Source organism: Dichomitus squalens (genome assembly GCF_000275845.1).
Source record: "Dichomitus squalens LYAD-421 SS1 unplaced genomic scaffold DICSQscaffold_36, whole genome shotgun sequence".
NCBI lineage: Eukaryota > Fungi > Basidiomycota > Agaricomycetes > Polyporales > Polyporaceae > Dichomitus > Dichomitus squalens.
The window spans coordinates 79,397-90,568 of record NW_006766918.1 but is presented as its reverse complement, the minus strand read 5'-3'; the positions used below and the strand labels follow the sequence as shown (position 1 = coordinate 90,568).

At 54.2% G+C, this 11,172-nt stretch overlaps 4 protein-coding genes across 4 annotated transcripts in view; all 4 read left to right on the top strand.

Moving 5' to 3' along the window:
• Nucleotides 1–1,153, top strand: part of DICSQDRAFT_182368 (alpha/beta-hydrolase) — a 2,013-nt gene extending 860 nt beyond the window's left edge. The window contains exon 2 of the mRNA XM_007368467.1: nt 266–1,153. Coding sequence (XP_007368529.1) covers nt 266–1,021 — 756 coding nt within the window. The 3' untranslated portion in view covers nt 1,022–1,153. The remainder of the gene's footprint in view (nt 1–265) is intronic.
• A 2,009-nt stretch (nt 1,154–3,162) lies between these two features.
• On the top strand, nt 3,163–4,307 carry DICSQDRAFT_172705 (uncharacterized protein; the record flags this gene model as incomplete). Its single annotated transcript, XM_007368466.1, has 3 exons — nt 3,163–3,597; nt 3,674–3,963; nt 4,031–4,307. The coding sequence occupies 3 exons, from the start codon at nt 3,163–3,165 to the stop codon at nt 4,305–4,307; spliced, it is 1,002 nt and encodes a 333-aa protein (XP_007368528.1).
• A 2,292-nt stretch (nt 4,308–6,599) lies between these two features.
• Nucleotides 6,600–7,618, top strand: DICSQDRAFT_66468 (Aldo/keto reductase; the record flags this gene model as incomplete). Its single annotated transcript, XM_007368465.1, has 6 exons — nt 6,600–6,635; nt 6,683–6,758; nt 6,883–6,983; nt 7,042–7,136; nt 7,240–7,424; nt 7,509–7,618. Coding segments are annotated over 6 exons (603 nt in total), but the record flags the coding sequence as incomplete, so codon positions are not given.
• A 2,999-nt stretch (nt 7,619–10,617) lies between these two features.
• On the top strand, nt 10,618–11,172 carry DICSQDRAFT_201389 (ricin B-like protein; the record flags this gene model as incomplete). Its single annotated transcript, XM_007368531.1, has 5 exons — nt 10,618–10,648; nt 10,711–10,758; nt 10,823–10,837; nt 10,903–11,068; nt 11,121–11,172. Coding segments are annotated over 5 exons (312 nt in total), but the record flags the coding sequence as incomplete, so codon positions are not given.

The window sequence follows — 11,172 nt, the reverse complement described above, 5'->3', positions numbered from 1 at the left end:
CTGACGCCAAGTTCGTCTGGGTGGAGGGGATCGATGAGTCGTTATACTGTGGCGAGATCCGCCGTCTGGGGGACATCACTGGCGTCCTTCCCGCCCGAATCGCGGGTTATTGGTTGCTGAAGAAGGGTGCCGTCTGGGACGGTCCCAAGGCAAAGCCTGGCGAAAAGACTGTCCTCCACTTGCACGGTGGAGCGTTCTATGTGTGTAATTCAATGCTGCTGACATCTTACCTGCATGCAGTGAAATAATCGACCCCTATCCACAGATTGGCTCTGCGAACCCATCGGACATCACAGCAAACTTCACTAGAGGACTGTTGGAGCACTCTCAGAGCCTCGATCGGGTCCTTGCCATCGATTATCGCCTCACCGCCTCTGCCCCCAACCCTCCTGCTAACCCTTTCCCGGCCGCGGTCCTTGACTCTCTAGCCGGCTATCGCTATTTGGTGCAAGATGCGGGCTTCGCACCCGAAAACATCACCATCGCAGGCGATTCGGCTGGAGGAAACCTCGCCATCGCGCTTGTACGTCACCTCGTCGAGAATCCCTTCCCTTCCCTGCCACCTCCAGGACGCATCCTCACCGTGTCCGGCTGGTTTGACCTCTCCATGTCTCATGTTGGTCCGGGCTCTTCCCACCTTTTGAACAGAGCCAGTGACATCTTTGGCCCGTTGAAGCCTGGCCGCCTCTTTGGCGAGTACGGGATGACGTCGCTGCGCGGGCCGCTGGACTTCGAGGTGGTGAAGACCAACCGGTACTTGTCCCCATCATCTCTCGACTGCGAGCCAATGAAGGGAAAAGGCTTGTTTGAAGGCTTTCCGGAGACCTACGTTGCTGCTGGGGGGGCGGAGCGAGCACTAGACGAGTCCACTGCATTAGTTGAACGAATGAAGGCGGATGGGGTGACGGTGGTTGAGGACTTCCCACCGGATGCTACGCACGACTTCGTCGTCTTCAAGTGGCAAGAGCCCGAGAGAACAGAGGCACTCGCAAGGATGAGCGCATGGCTTGATGGTCAGTAGTTCTGATGTAGATGCTCGTGCTGTCATGTTTCTCGAATATGCGTAATGTGGCAGTAGAACAGACAATCGGTTGGTATACCACGCGCTTCACGATCGTCTATATGTGCATTCTACTACTTCGGGGAGGATACCTTTGTAGCTTTCTATCTGACTTCGCGTTTTCTCGCAAGCGATTCTAGGCCATCTCTGCTGAGCGTGCTCACGAACGCCGCGGGATACCTGGAAACGCTCTCGCGCTCGCGACGTGATCCCCGCCGCCTTCGTAGGAATACGGAGTATATGGACGGCTCTGGACGATGCAAGTGGAACCCAGCCAGTCGGCCGGATTTACGAGTGAGGTCACAACGGTGTGCGTATCCGGAACAAGGAGCTCACTGCAGAAATGGCGGTTGCTGTCATTTGGAAGCATCGTACGAGTCACTGGACGAATCACATCCGAGGTCTCCTCCACGTTAACACTTCGCTCTGCCCGCATTCTACCCTACCCTACTCAAGGCTTTCCGCGAGATCCATCGCTCACTAGTATACTCTTTTCAAGCTTAGGTACAAGCCGATACGCCCCGCTCATATCACGGTGGATATGTCAGACCCAACACTGTGGCAGCCGGCGATTCCGAGAAGCGGACACTTTTCGACGAAAGGGGTAAGTTCTACTCTACTCACCTAGTACTACTTTTTTTTTTCCGGCTGCAGGTGTGGGTATGTCGCCGTGGCTGCGGATGATCGGTTTGAAGTTTCCATCCGCTGCTCCTTGTACATGTTCGCCCATTATCTACCCTCGAGAGCCCTTCTGAACTATTTGTGGCTTCATGGGTGATTGCAGGGCATCCAAACGCACTGCGGGTAGAGCATGCGACTAACGGTCTGCCGGGTCTACTCAGGTCTTTTCAAAAAATTTGAACATGTCGCCATCGCATCATCTCAGTCTGTCGTCAACGTGGTTTCAGCTTGAAGGGATGTCATTGAGGGTTCGAGCGGCACAGTACTAGTATGTCACGCCTTGCACAGCCCATGCATGAGTAATAAAGTACACGTCGAGTTGACCGGTGCGTGCACAAGGCCTCCGGTTCGAGTTTCCTGACTGGAAGTACAGGAAGGCCACGCCCACTCTCGGCGCTCGGAGTCGGACCATCATCCGACTTGTTCCCCTTCTGAGGAAGTGCCCTGAAAGAATGGATTGTGCGTTGAGTTTGAGTACTGCTTCTGATGTTCGACGTTTGGCTGTCCCATGTGCTTCTCTAACCGCTCGGCGCCCGGTACCCAGAATTGAAATGCGTTCACACGACCCCGCCCTAGACCTCAATGAACAGCGCTGAAGGGCTCGCGATGCTTCGGACCCATTGTGTCAGTAGCTCCCCTGTCCCGCTGTCTCAGCACTTTCTCTCGACTATCTTGCTTTCCCGCTCCCTCTGGATTCAAGCCTACATATCATATCATTGGCAGGCTATCGCACCGTGTGAGTATGTATTGTTTACAGATGGACTTTATTGACATCGTCGTCTTCAGGATGCCCCATGAACTTAGAGTCAAGGAGTTCGTCTATCCCCAGTCCGCATCAGTTCTCCACGGTCGAGATATTTATCAGCTCGAGTCAAATAACCTCTTGATCAACTTCACGGCAAGTGCACCTACTTTGCGTGTGTATGCGACGTACTGATGTGCCATAATACTCTCAGCTGGATACGGCGTATGTTGTGCCAGAGAGACTATGTACTTCTAAGCTGCAAGATGCCCTGGCACGTACTTTGTCACGATTTCCTCTCTTCTGCGGGACACTTCTGAGGGATCCCATATGGGCGGTGGGTTTTGAGTTTGTGCGATGCCCTACAGCGCTGACGATATACGTAGATTTTTTTGACTTCTTTGCGACCTGTACCTCTCTTCAAACGACACGAACCGAAGAATTCTCCTGAGCTTCATGAGCGGGAGGCGGTTGTTGTTCCGCGACCGGGACCTCTGATAGAAAAGCTGGATCCTCTGAAACTTCTTTCCGGAGTTGAACCTGAACTTCTCAAGGTTACAATAGTAACTACGGAAAGCACGACTTTGTTAGGGATCTCATCCTCACATATTCTAGGTTTGACCCTTCCCAGCCGTGTGCTTTAGTGCCGATTTGACTTCTTCCCGCAGGAGATCACACCATGGTTATGAAGTTCCTGCGGACGTGGTCGCAGTACTTCACCGAGCACTTGGCCCCAGTGGTCGAGACCATTCCGGAATACGATCTACCATTACATATTGATATACCCTCCAATCGTGAGCGCGTGGCTTACATGCGTTCGAAGCTTACTCCGATCCTGTTTCATACGTTCCCTCTGGAGAACATACCGTATTCCATTTTCAGTCCGTTTCCGGTAAATCGCGTTGACGTCTACCTCACTGGGCAACAAGTGCTCGTTCTGTATCAACGCCTCTCTCTCCTGTTCCGCGATTTTCTTGCATCTCGAGCTCTTTCTAGCGAGGACTTCAAGGAAGTCGTGAAACTCAGTCGGCAGGACGTCCTCAGCGCTTTCATCGTTACCGCCATATCTGTAAGCCGCGGCGAGCCAATAACCCAAGTAACAAACGTGGTCAATGTGCGTGTCTGTCTCAATCTTTCACAATTCACGTTTCATTGATATGCGGCATACTTGTATGTTACCTGTTATGTAGTGTAGGGGCTTCAATCCTGCTATTGTTCCAGAAGACGCCGCCGGGAATGCCCTTCTGTATGCTCTCACCGACATTGTCCAATCTCCAGGGCTGGATCGCGAGTCGCTTGGCGGTACCATCATTTCCTATGCGCATGCAATTCGTCTTTCGCTCCAGGCCGCCCGTGAGCCACAATACGTACATGATTTCCTTGCGCTCGCAGGGCAGGAATGGCTGGCCGCTGCTCGCGCGAATCGTGGTCACTACATCGCGGAAACTCCAGGTCACGTTGTTATCAATTCATACTACCGGTGAGTACTCCCCACTTCCCTTCAGGCTCTGCAGGAGGCATTGCGCTCACGTTCTCCCTACCCACAGCATTGATTGGGCATCGGTTCATTTCGGCTCGCCAGGGAAGGTCTGCTGGCAGCACCCCGACCACATCATGACTGACAACTACATTATGATGTTCCCGTCCAATCCCACCCGCGGAAACCACGGGGTATGGAGAACCGACGACGGTGCATGTGAGATGACGTTCAATGTGAAGAAGGGGATGGAGGAGAAGCTGGAGGTTGCCCTTGCTCTGTTATGGGATGTCGTCGTCGGCAGCCCAAGTGGGCCCGCTTTCAAGACATCCCAAGTAGCGTTCTAGACAGAAGCGGTAGTGTATATTGAAGGTACATCGTGCAATGTATTCGAGCGATGCTACAATAGCCAGCTGTCATAAATGATCCGCATGATCACAGCGTATAAGTTTCCGAATGAATGACCTCACCGACATGGTGGTGACCGTCCCTAGCGAAGAACAACATAAGAACGACGACGGTAAACACAGGATCTACTCTGCAATGTGTGTCGTGTAGCTCAATGACACGTGTACAGGATGTATCGACGCCGGGTCGGACAGGATTGAAGTGTCCTGAGCGATGACATCTCGTCCAAGATACCACCAGTCTTGCCTTCAAGAACGTCCGTTGGTAATGTGTATGCGATGGACATTATGTCGAGGTCGCTGGGACATGCAGTTATGATCAAAAGTCCCTTCGCTATGGCATATGGATTGTGTCAGTGACCGTTTGGGTCGTCGAATAGCCCCTACATACAGCACAGTGCAAGAAAACGCGAGGCACGCACTCGTCCAGCTGACGATCTTGTCTCCCCAGAATGCCAGAATCGGAGAAGCTGCAGTGCCTCCACAACCGCATCCGGTCTCACCATCGTCCTAGTCAGCCGCATCATAGTTGAAGACATTGTTGCATCCTTCGCGAGCGGACTCCCTCGGTTTTCTTTGAAGTCCGTCGCGATGAATGCGGGGACATACGGAGTGGAGAAATCTGGAGAATTGAGCGCCTTGGGTCGAGGTAAGAGAATGAGGCTCCATTCAACATCGCCCGCTCTTGTTCGCGTCCGCGCAAGAGTGGAGAATAAGACACGCGCGCAGCGCCAGACCGTGAGGTGAAGATAATGGAGCGTACAGGTCTCAACGGCGATGGAGAACAGAATATCTAACCTTATTCTCTGACTGTACAGGCGTGTACTGCACGTATCGTGCACCTGAGACGATATGCAAGTGCCCTGTCGAACCTGCAATTCTCAGAATCCACGGTAAGAAGCTTCTGCAACAGTCCAGACCATTGCCCCTCGCCTGGTTCGTGTTCCACGACCACGCAAGCTCATCATCGGGCATGACTCCCTGTTACATAACCGTGGTTATCACCCTACCTTCAACTCGCTCATCACTCCACCGTCTTCTATGTCTCGGCTCTGGGTTCGGCCCCAGGATCGGCTACATCACATCTGGACAAGGACGAAGACGATGACGAGGATGAGGTCGACTTACCCCGCAGGCTCGATATTCACGTCTACTGGCTATCGGAGTGTGTCCTCTGCGATACGAGTGCTTCATGCAGACCATATCTCATGATCATCCAGACATGCCAAGCCAACACACGAATTTCTAGGAACAGAGTGCATGGTACTCACCGGATGAGAAACTCACCTGTGAGCACAATGACGACGTGAATGGCTCACAGCGGTTAGCAGTGGGGATAATTTGGGGGTGGACCCCAGCGACACAGGTCTCCACGCCAAGGAGGGACAGTCTTAGAGCGCTTTGACTCGTATGAATGCGAAGGGAGGAGATGGGCATTGAAAGGGGACGACCAGGACAAGCAACAGGAATCTGGCCGAGACACACTTGCACCAAGAAGCAAACCATGCTGGGAGCCAGACCGAGAAGACGTTGGGTGATAAATGGGAGTCCCGAAGGATGCGCGGGGAAGCGGAGGAAGGGATCGAGCTATGTCGGCGGTCGATGTAGAGACGGCGTTCAGTAGAGCAGACGCGACGGCGCGACGTGCTGCGACATCGTAAGTGGCCGAGCCGACAACAGAATCATGTGACCGCACGCGCACAGGGGACGCGCGCGGGCGCTGCGCCAGCAACCGTCTTCCGCCAGCTACATCCCGCTGACGCAGATCCCCCCTCCGAAACCCACCCCGCCTTCCCGCTCTCCATCTCTCTTTCCATGTTTACCGCTGCCATCGACTCATATGAGTCCGACTTCGCGCGCATCGAAAACGGACAAGATGATCTGCTTGAGATGATCGCCATTCGTAGGGTTGAGATGGACGAGAAGTTGCCACGTCTAGTGGCTGCCGTTGCCAACACCTGTAAGTACACGCGGATCGACCAGCGTGCAGCACTTGACCGACTACTTTGTAGACACCCCTTTTGAGGTCGCTTCTACCTGCTACCTACTGTTCATCCCGCCTTCGACTGCCAAGTCGCTCCGGTCGCGCCGCGTCGCTCTGTGTGGTCGAGAAGCAGCCATCCCTCCGCAGGAGACACTTCTACTTCCCAAGTCCCTTCGACATACTCGCAGCGAAGCCCAAGATTTCCGTGATCGCGAAAGTGGGAATCTTGGAAGCCTCCTTGCGCAGACCATCGTTTCGACTACGAAACGCCGATTGAGGAGACTGTGGGTACCTGCCTAGTCTACTTGAGCACGTACTGACAGAAGCGCAGACGCAAGCCTTACACGTTATCGTGAAAGCTATATACGTTCGTAACATTGGCATGAGCCCGTGCTGGCCTTATCAGTGTACGCTTGTTGTCTTGCATCTGTGTCCTTGCTTCTGACACATCTTCACCATCATGCAGAGTATGACGTTTAGTGGTCCAATCCGAACTTGCCCAGCTCACATGGACCCATTCCTCTTGCGTAGACCATGCGATCAACCAAAACATCACGCCGTTCGTCTCTGTGCAGAATCATTACAGCTCGCTCTATCGCGATGAGGAGCGCGAGATGTTCCCGACGCTCAAGGTTCGTCCCATGTTCGCGACCTTTCACGACTAGTTCCTTAACCCGGATTTCTGCGCAGCACTTCGATGCCGACTCGATCCCGTGGTCTCCTCTCGGGCGCGGATTGCTCGCTCGTCACATCGACGGCAAGACTCTTAGGCCGAAGACTGACGGGTAACACCATAAGAGGTACATTTCAGTACTCGAGTGCTAAGCTCGTGTATGCCGGCCTCTTCCCATTCTACGACATCTCAATCCTTCCTACGCTCCTCAGCAGGTGCATTCCGTCACGTCTGTCTTGGCGTACAGATGAGCTGACAGCACTCCTCTGCAGGGTCGAGGAGCTCGCGGAGAAGGGCGTAAGCATGGCCCAGATCTCGACGGCCTGGATCATGAACAAGCCTGGCATCACCGCGCCCATCATCGGGACGACGAGCCCGAGGAACCTCGCAGATATCCTTGGTAGGTTCTGTTCTTTCCCGCATGCGTCACATTGGCGAAGGGTAGATGCGCGTCCTGGCGGCTGAGCTGATGACTTCCATGCAGGTGCTCTTGACGTACAACTCACGAAGGACGGGATGAAGCACCTGGAAGACCCGTACCAATCGCTGAAGGTCCTGGGCCATGCCCGATGCTTCGATGTAATTCCTCCATAATTGGGATGTAGGCGGACGTGGTTCGAGGCCAAAGTGGTGCAAATGATCTGCAAGGGCTCCGTATCGGGGTCCCGTCGGGCTCGTGTGAATACGCCGTTTGATGAACAGGTAGATCCTGTCCTCCAATATGAAGATCAACAATAACGACTGCCTTTCTGTGCTTCTATGTCAGCGCTGAGAAGTTGGCGAATTCCACGCTTCCATGCTTTGGTTAAAGTTATAGTAGCCGGGGTTTCCATTCCCGGCCTTCAGGCACCTAGCGTCGATCTCCGCTACCAGCCAACTACCTCCCATGGAGATCACCGAAACTTCAACGAAGACAGTTACACAATGGAAGATTTCCCCATTGACTTGAAGTGTACACGCGCGGCTGACACAGATCTAGAGCAGAAAATGAAGGCTGCGCGTGGACTGATATCGATGTGCGAGCGTCTGAGCAACCGTGCAGCCATGAACCTGACAGGTGTACGTGTCGAGCGACAGCGTCTAGTTCGACCTTCTGCGTGCGTGATGCACGATGCCGTTCATGCTCATTTCCTTCAGCACGGACACATTCCGATATGTATGAGATCCAAACTGGGCAGTGCCGAGTTCTCGGTCAACGAGGGCTCATGCTAGATGGTTGGTCCTGTCAATATTGGTCCGGACCGCCGTGGTTGACGACTTTCTTCCCTTCGACAATCTTGCCCCACTGTGAAGCGCCCAGTCCTTGTATCTACTTCACCTGGTGACTTGTATGCCATGCTACCTCGCGTATGTCTTATCTGACATGGCTGACATGGCTAACAGGAGCTAGCAGCGATGCCAATTGTAGTACCGAGATCCGACACGAACGGACAAGCCTCCTCGCCACCGCCGGATGCCTCAAGTCCGGCTAAACCCACGACAGTCACGAAGCGAACAGAAGATGCTGCATGCAATCTGCCTGAACACGACACGGAATACTGGCTGGAGGACGGCAACTTCAAGTTGACGATCATCGCTAGCAACGTCGACTTTCTCATCTCCAAGGGTCCATTGGTAACCAATTCGCCCGTCTTCAAGGACTTGCTCTCTATACTCCAACCGGACGGGACATCAGGATCACAGTGCACATGTGGTACTAAGCCTGCTGTCGTACATGTGTCTGACTCACCAGAAGACCTTAGGCACGTTTTCCGCGCCCTGCTCCCTGGGAAGACGCCACGGTATGTTCAGCCTACTCCTATCCTCTTTTGTACAGGTGTTGTCATATTTTCTCCCAGCGTAACTCCAGAGGCCTTGTTTTCTCAACGCAGTATCTGCGTGCGCCAGGCTTGGGCACAAGTACGAGATCGACTACATCCTGCAGCGCTGCGTCGATTACCTGAAGAGTTCTTTGTTCAGAGCTTCGAAACGTGGGCGCGAGTCGATCCTCTCCGTCCGCCCGCCTTCGAGGCCATCCATTCTATCGGTGTAGTGAATATTTCCCGCATGACAAGTCCTGATGTCCTTCCCACCGCCCTGATGGGGTGCTGCATGCTCAACTGGACTGAACTGGTGGGCTTCGGCTTCACGCGCGAGGACGGCACCCTGGAGAAGCTCCCCAGAGGACATCGGACGGTGTTTCTTGGGGCGGGTGAACCTGATGCAGGCCAACACCATGGCTACCCTTGGCGTATTCGAACAGACGCTCTCCGAGGGTTGCACGCGGCGAGACGTCTGCGGGCCGGTGTTCCTGAACCTCCTAGACGAGCTTCGGAATCATGAGCGGGTGGTGTGCACGCTGGACTGGTTCAAGTACTGGTCGGACTACATCGATGGGAGAGACGACGACCGGAGGATATGCGCACGATGTTATAAGATGCTACAGGAGAGGGAGAAGGAGCAGCATCGCGGACTATGGAAGAAGCTGCCAGAGCTGATGGGCGTCGTGGCTGAGGGGTGGGCTGCTGGTCCCACGCCCGCTGAAGAGGTTCCGCCCGCGGTAGACGGCGGAGCTTGATTGAATCTGCCCTCAGTCCTAGTGCTGGTCCGGCTAGACTCATCAGATGTCCATAGGCATGACCTTGGTGACAACGGGTGCGGGCGCGTTTGGGGGTCTGTGCTGCCTGTTCCATCGTAGCCAAGTCTTGAATATTGGGATGTTTGTACCGGTAACTGGGACCTTGGAGCCTCTATCCGCACTGCAGACGACAGAAGCCTACCGAACGCCTCTCCGTCCTTTCTCAGCTCTCTAAAATGCGCTTTCGACTAGCGCAAAATCTATTCTCTGGTGATTCATGACTGACCATTCACTACGATATCAGGGGAGGGCTCTGTTTAGGTCGAAAGACCTCTCGCGACACTCTCACGGTGTAAGAGACACCGTAAGAGGCGGTAACATCTCGAGGATTGCGTATTGTCACGTGGAGAAGATGCGATGTTACGCAGTGGTGCTCCGGCATCTGCATGTACTTCCCTTCACTACACTGTTCTCCGAACGCACCCTGCCACATCAAAAGGCCGTCTCGCACGTTCGTGTCAGGCCCTGCGACGCTCTCCTAGCCGCCGCCATCATATTGCCGGTACCTGTCTCCCTCTAACTCCAAGGTTATGTTCGGCTATGCTCCCGTGCTGCTAGACAACTTACGTCTACCGAACGGAGATGCTCCATTACCGGACGAATTAGCCTTCCATGCCAGCGGCTAGGATGACGGTCCACCGTATATGGCTCCCTCCGGAAGGCAGCCCTTGACGTGTGGGGAGCAGCTGACTACCAAGTCCTCTCATGGAACCGTCTGGAGCGGCCGTACAAGGTACAGGCTAGTGCGATCTATAGACCACTGACAGCTCTGGGGTATCGCGATGTGAAGAGTGGGTGCGGGGTCTTGCTGAGGTGGACCTTTCTCTTGTATCTAGCGTATCATTCTCTGACGCATCTTTCACAGGGTTGAGGTTTCACAGTCCTATAAAGGCCCTGCGAGAGAAATCCGGAACCTCAGGCCCCAACACCTCTCATCGCATCTGCTCTCACCTCTACCTAACCTCAATCGCTGAAAATGGCTGCTCTGACCATCGAAACTGGTGTCTGTAAGTCCTTTCTCGGAGTTGGCGTTCATTGTGGTTGGCAATACGCTGACATGCTGCTGCAGATTTCATCCAGAACGCCGGCACTGGTACTGTTCTGGACCTCACTCTTGGTACGGCAACCATCCCGCTCTACACCTCTACTTTGCCGCTGACCATGTGCTCTCTCACCAACAGGATCCAATGCCAACGGTACATACCGTTATCGGGTACTCCGCCGCCAGTCTCGCTCGCTAACACTATCGCATATTTGTCAGGTACCAAGGTCCAGGGCTTCACCAAGCACGAGCTCAACGACGTCTGGGTATCCGCGCAACTGTGGATCATCGCGCAAGTCCCGGGCACCGACGAGTACACGATCCAGAACGCGAACAGCCGCACCTACCTCGACTTGACTGGGAGTACGTCACTGGCTACTGAGCGGTTACTTTGCCGCATTTGACGGAATTGTGCACTCCATTGCAGGCAACATCCAGAACGGAACGCCCCTCATCGGTTTCGAGCCCACGGGCAACCCGAACCAGCGC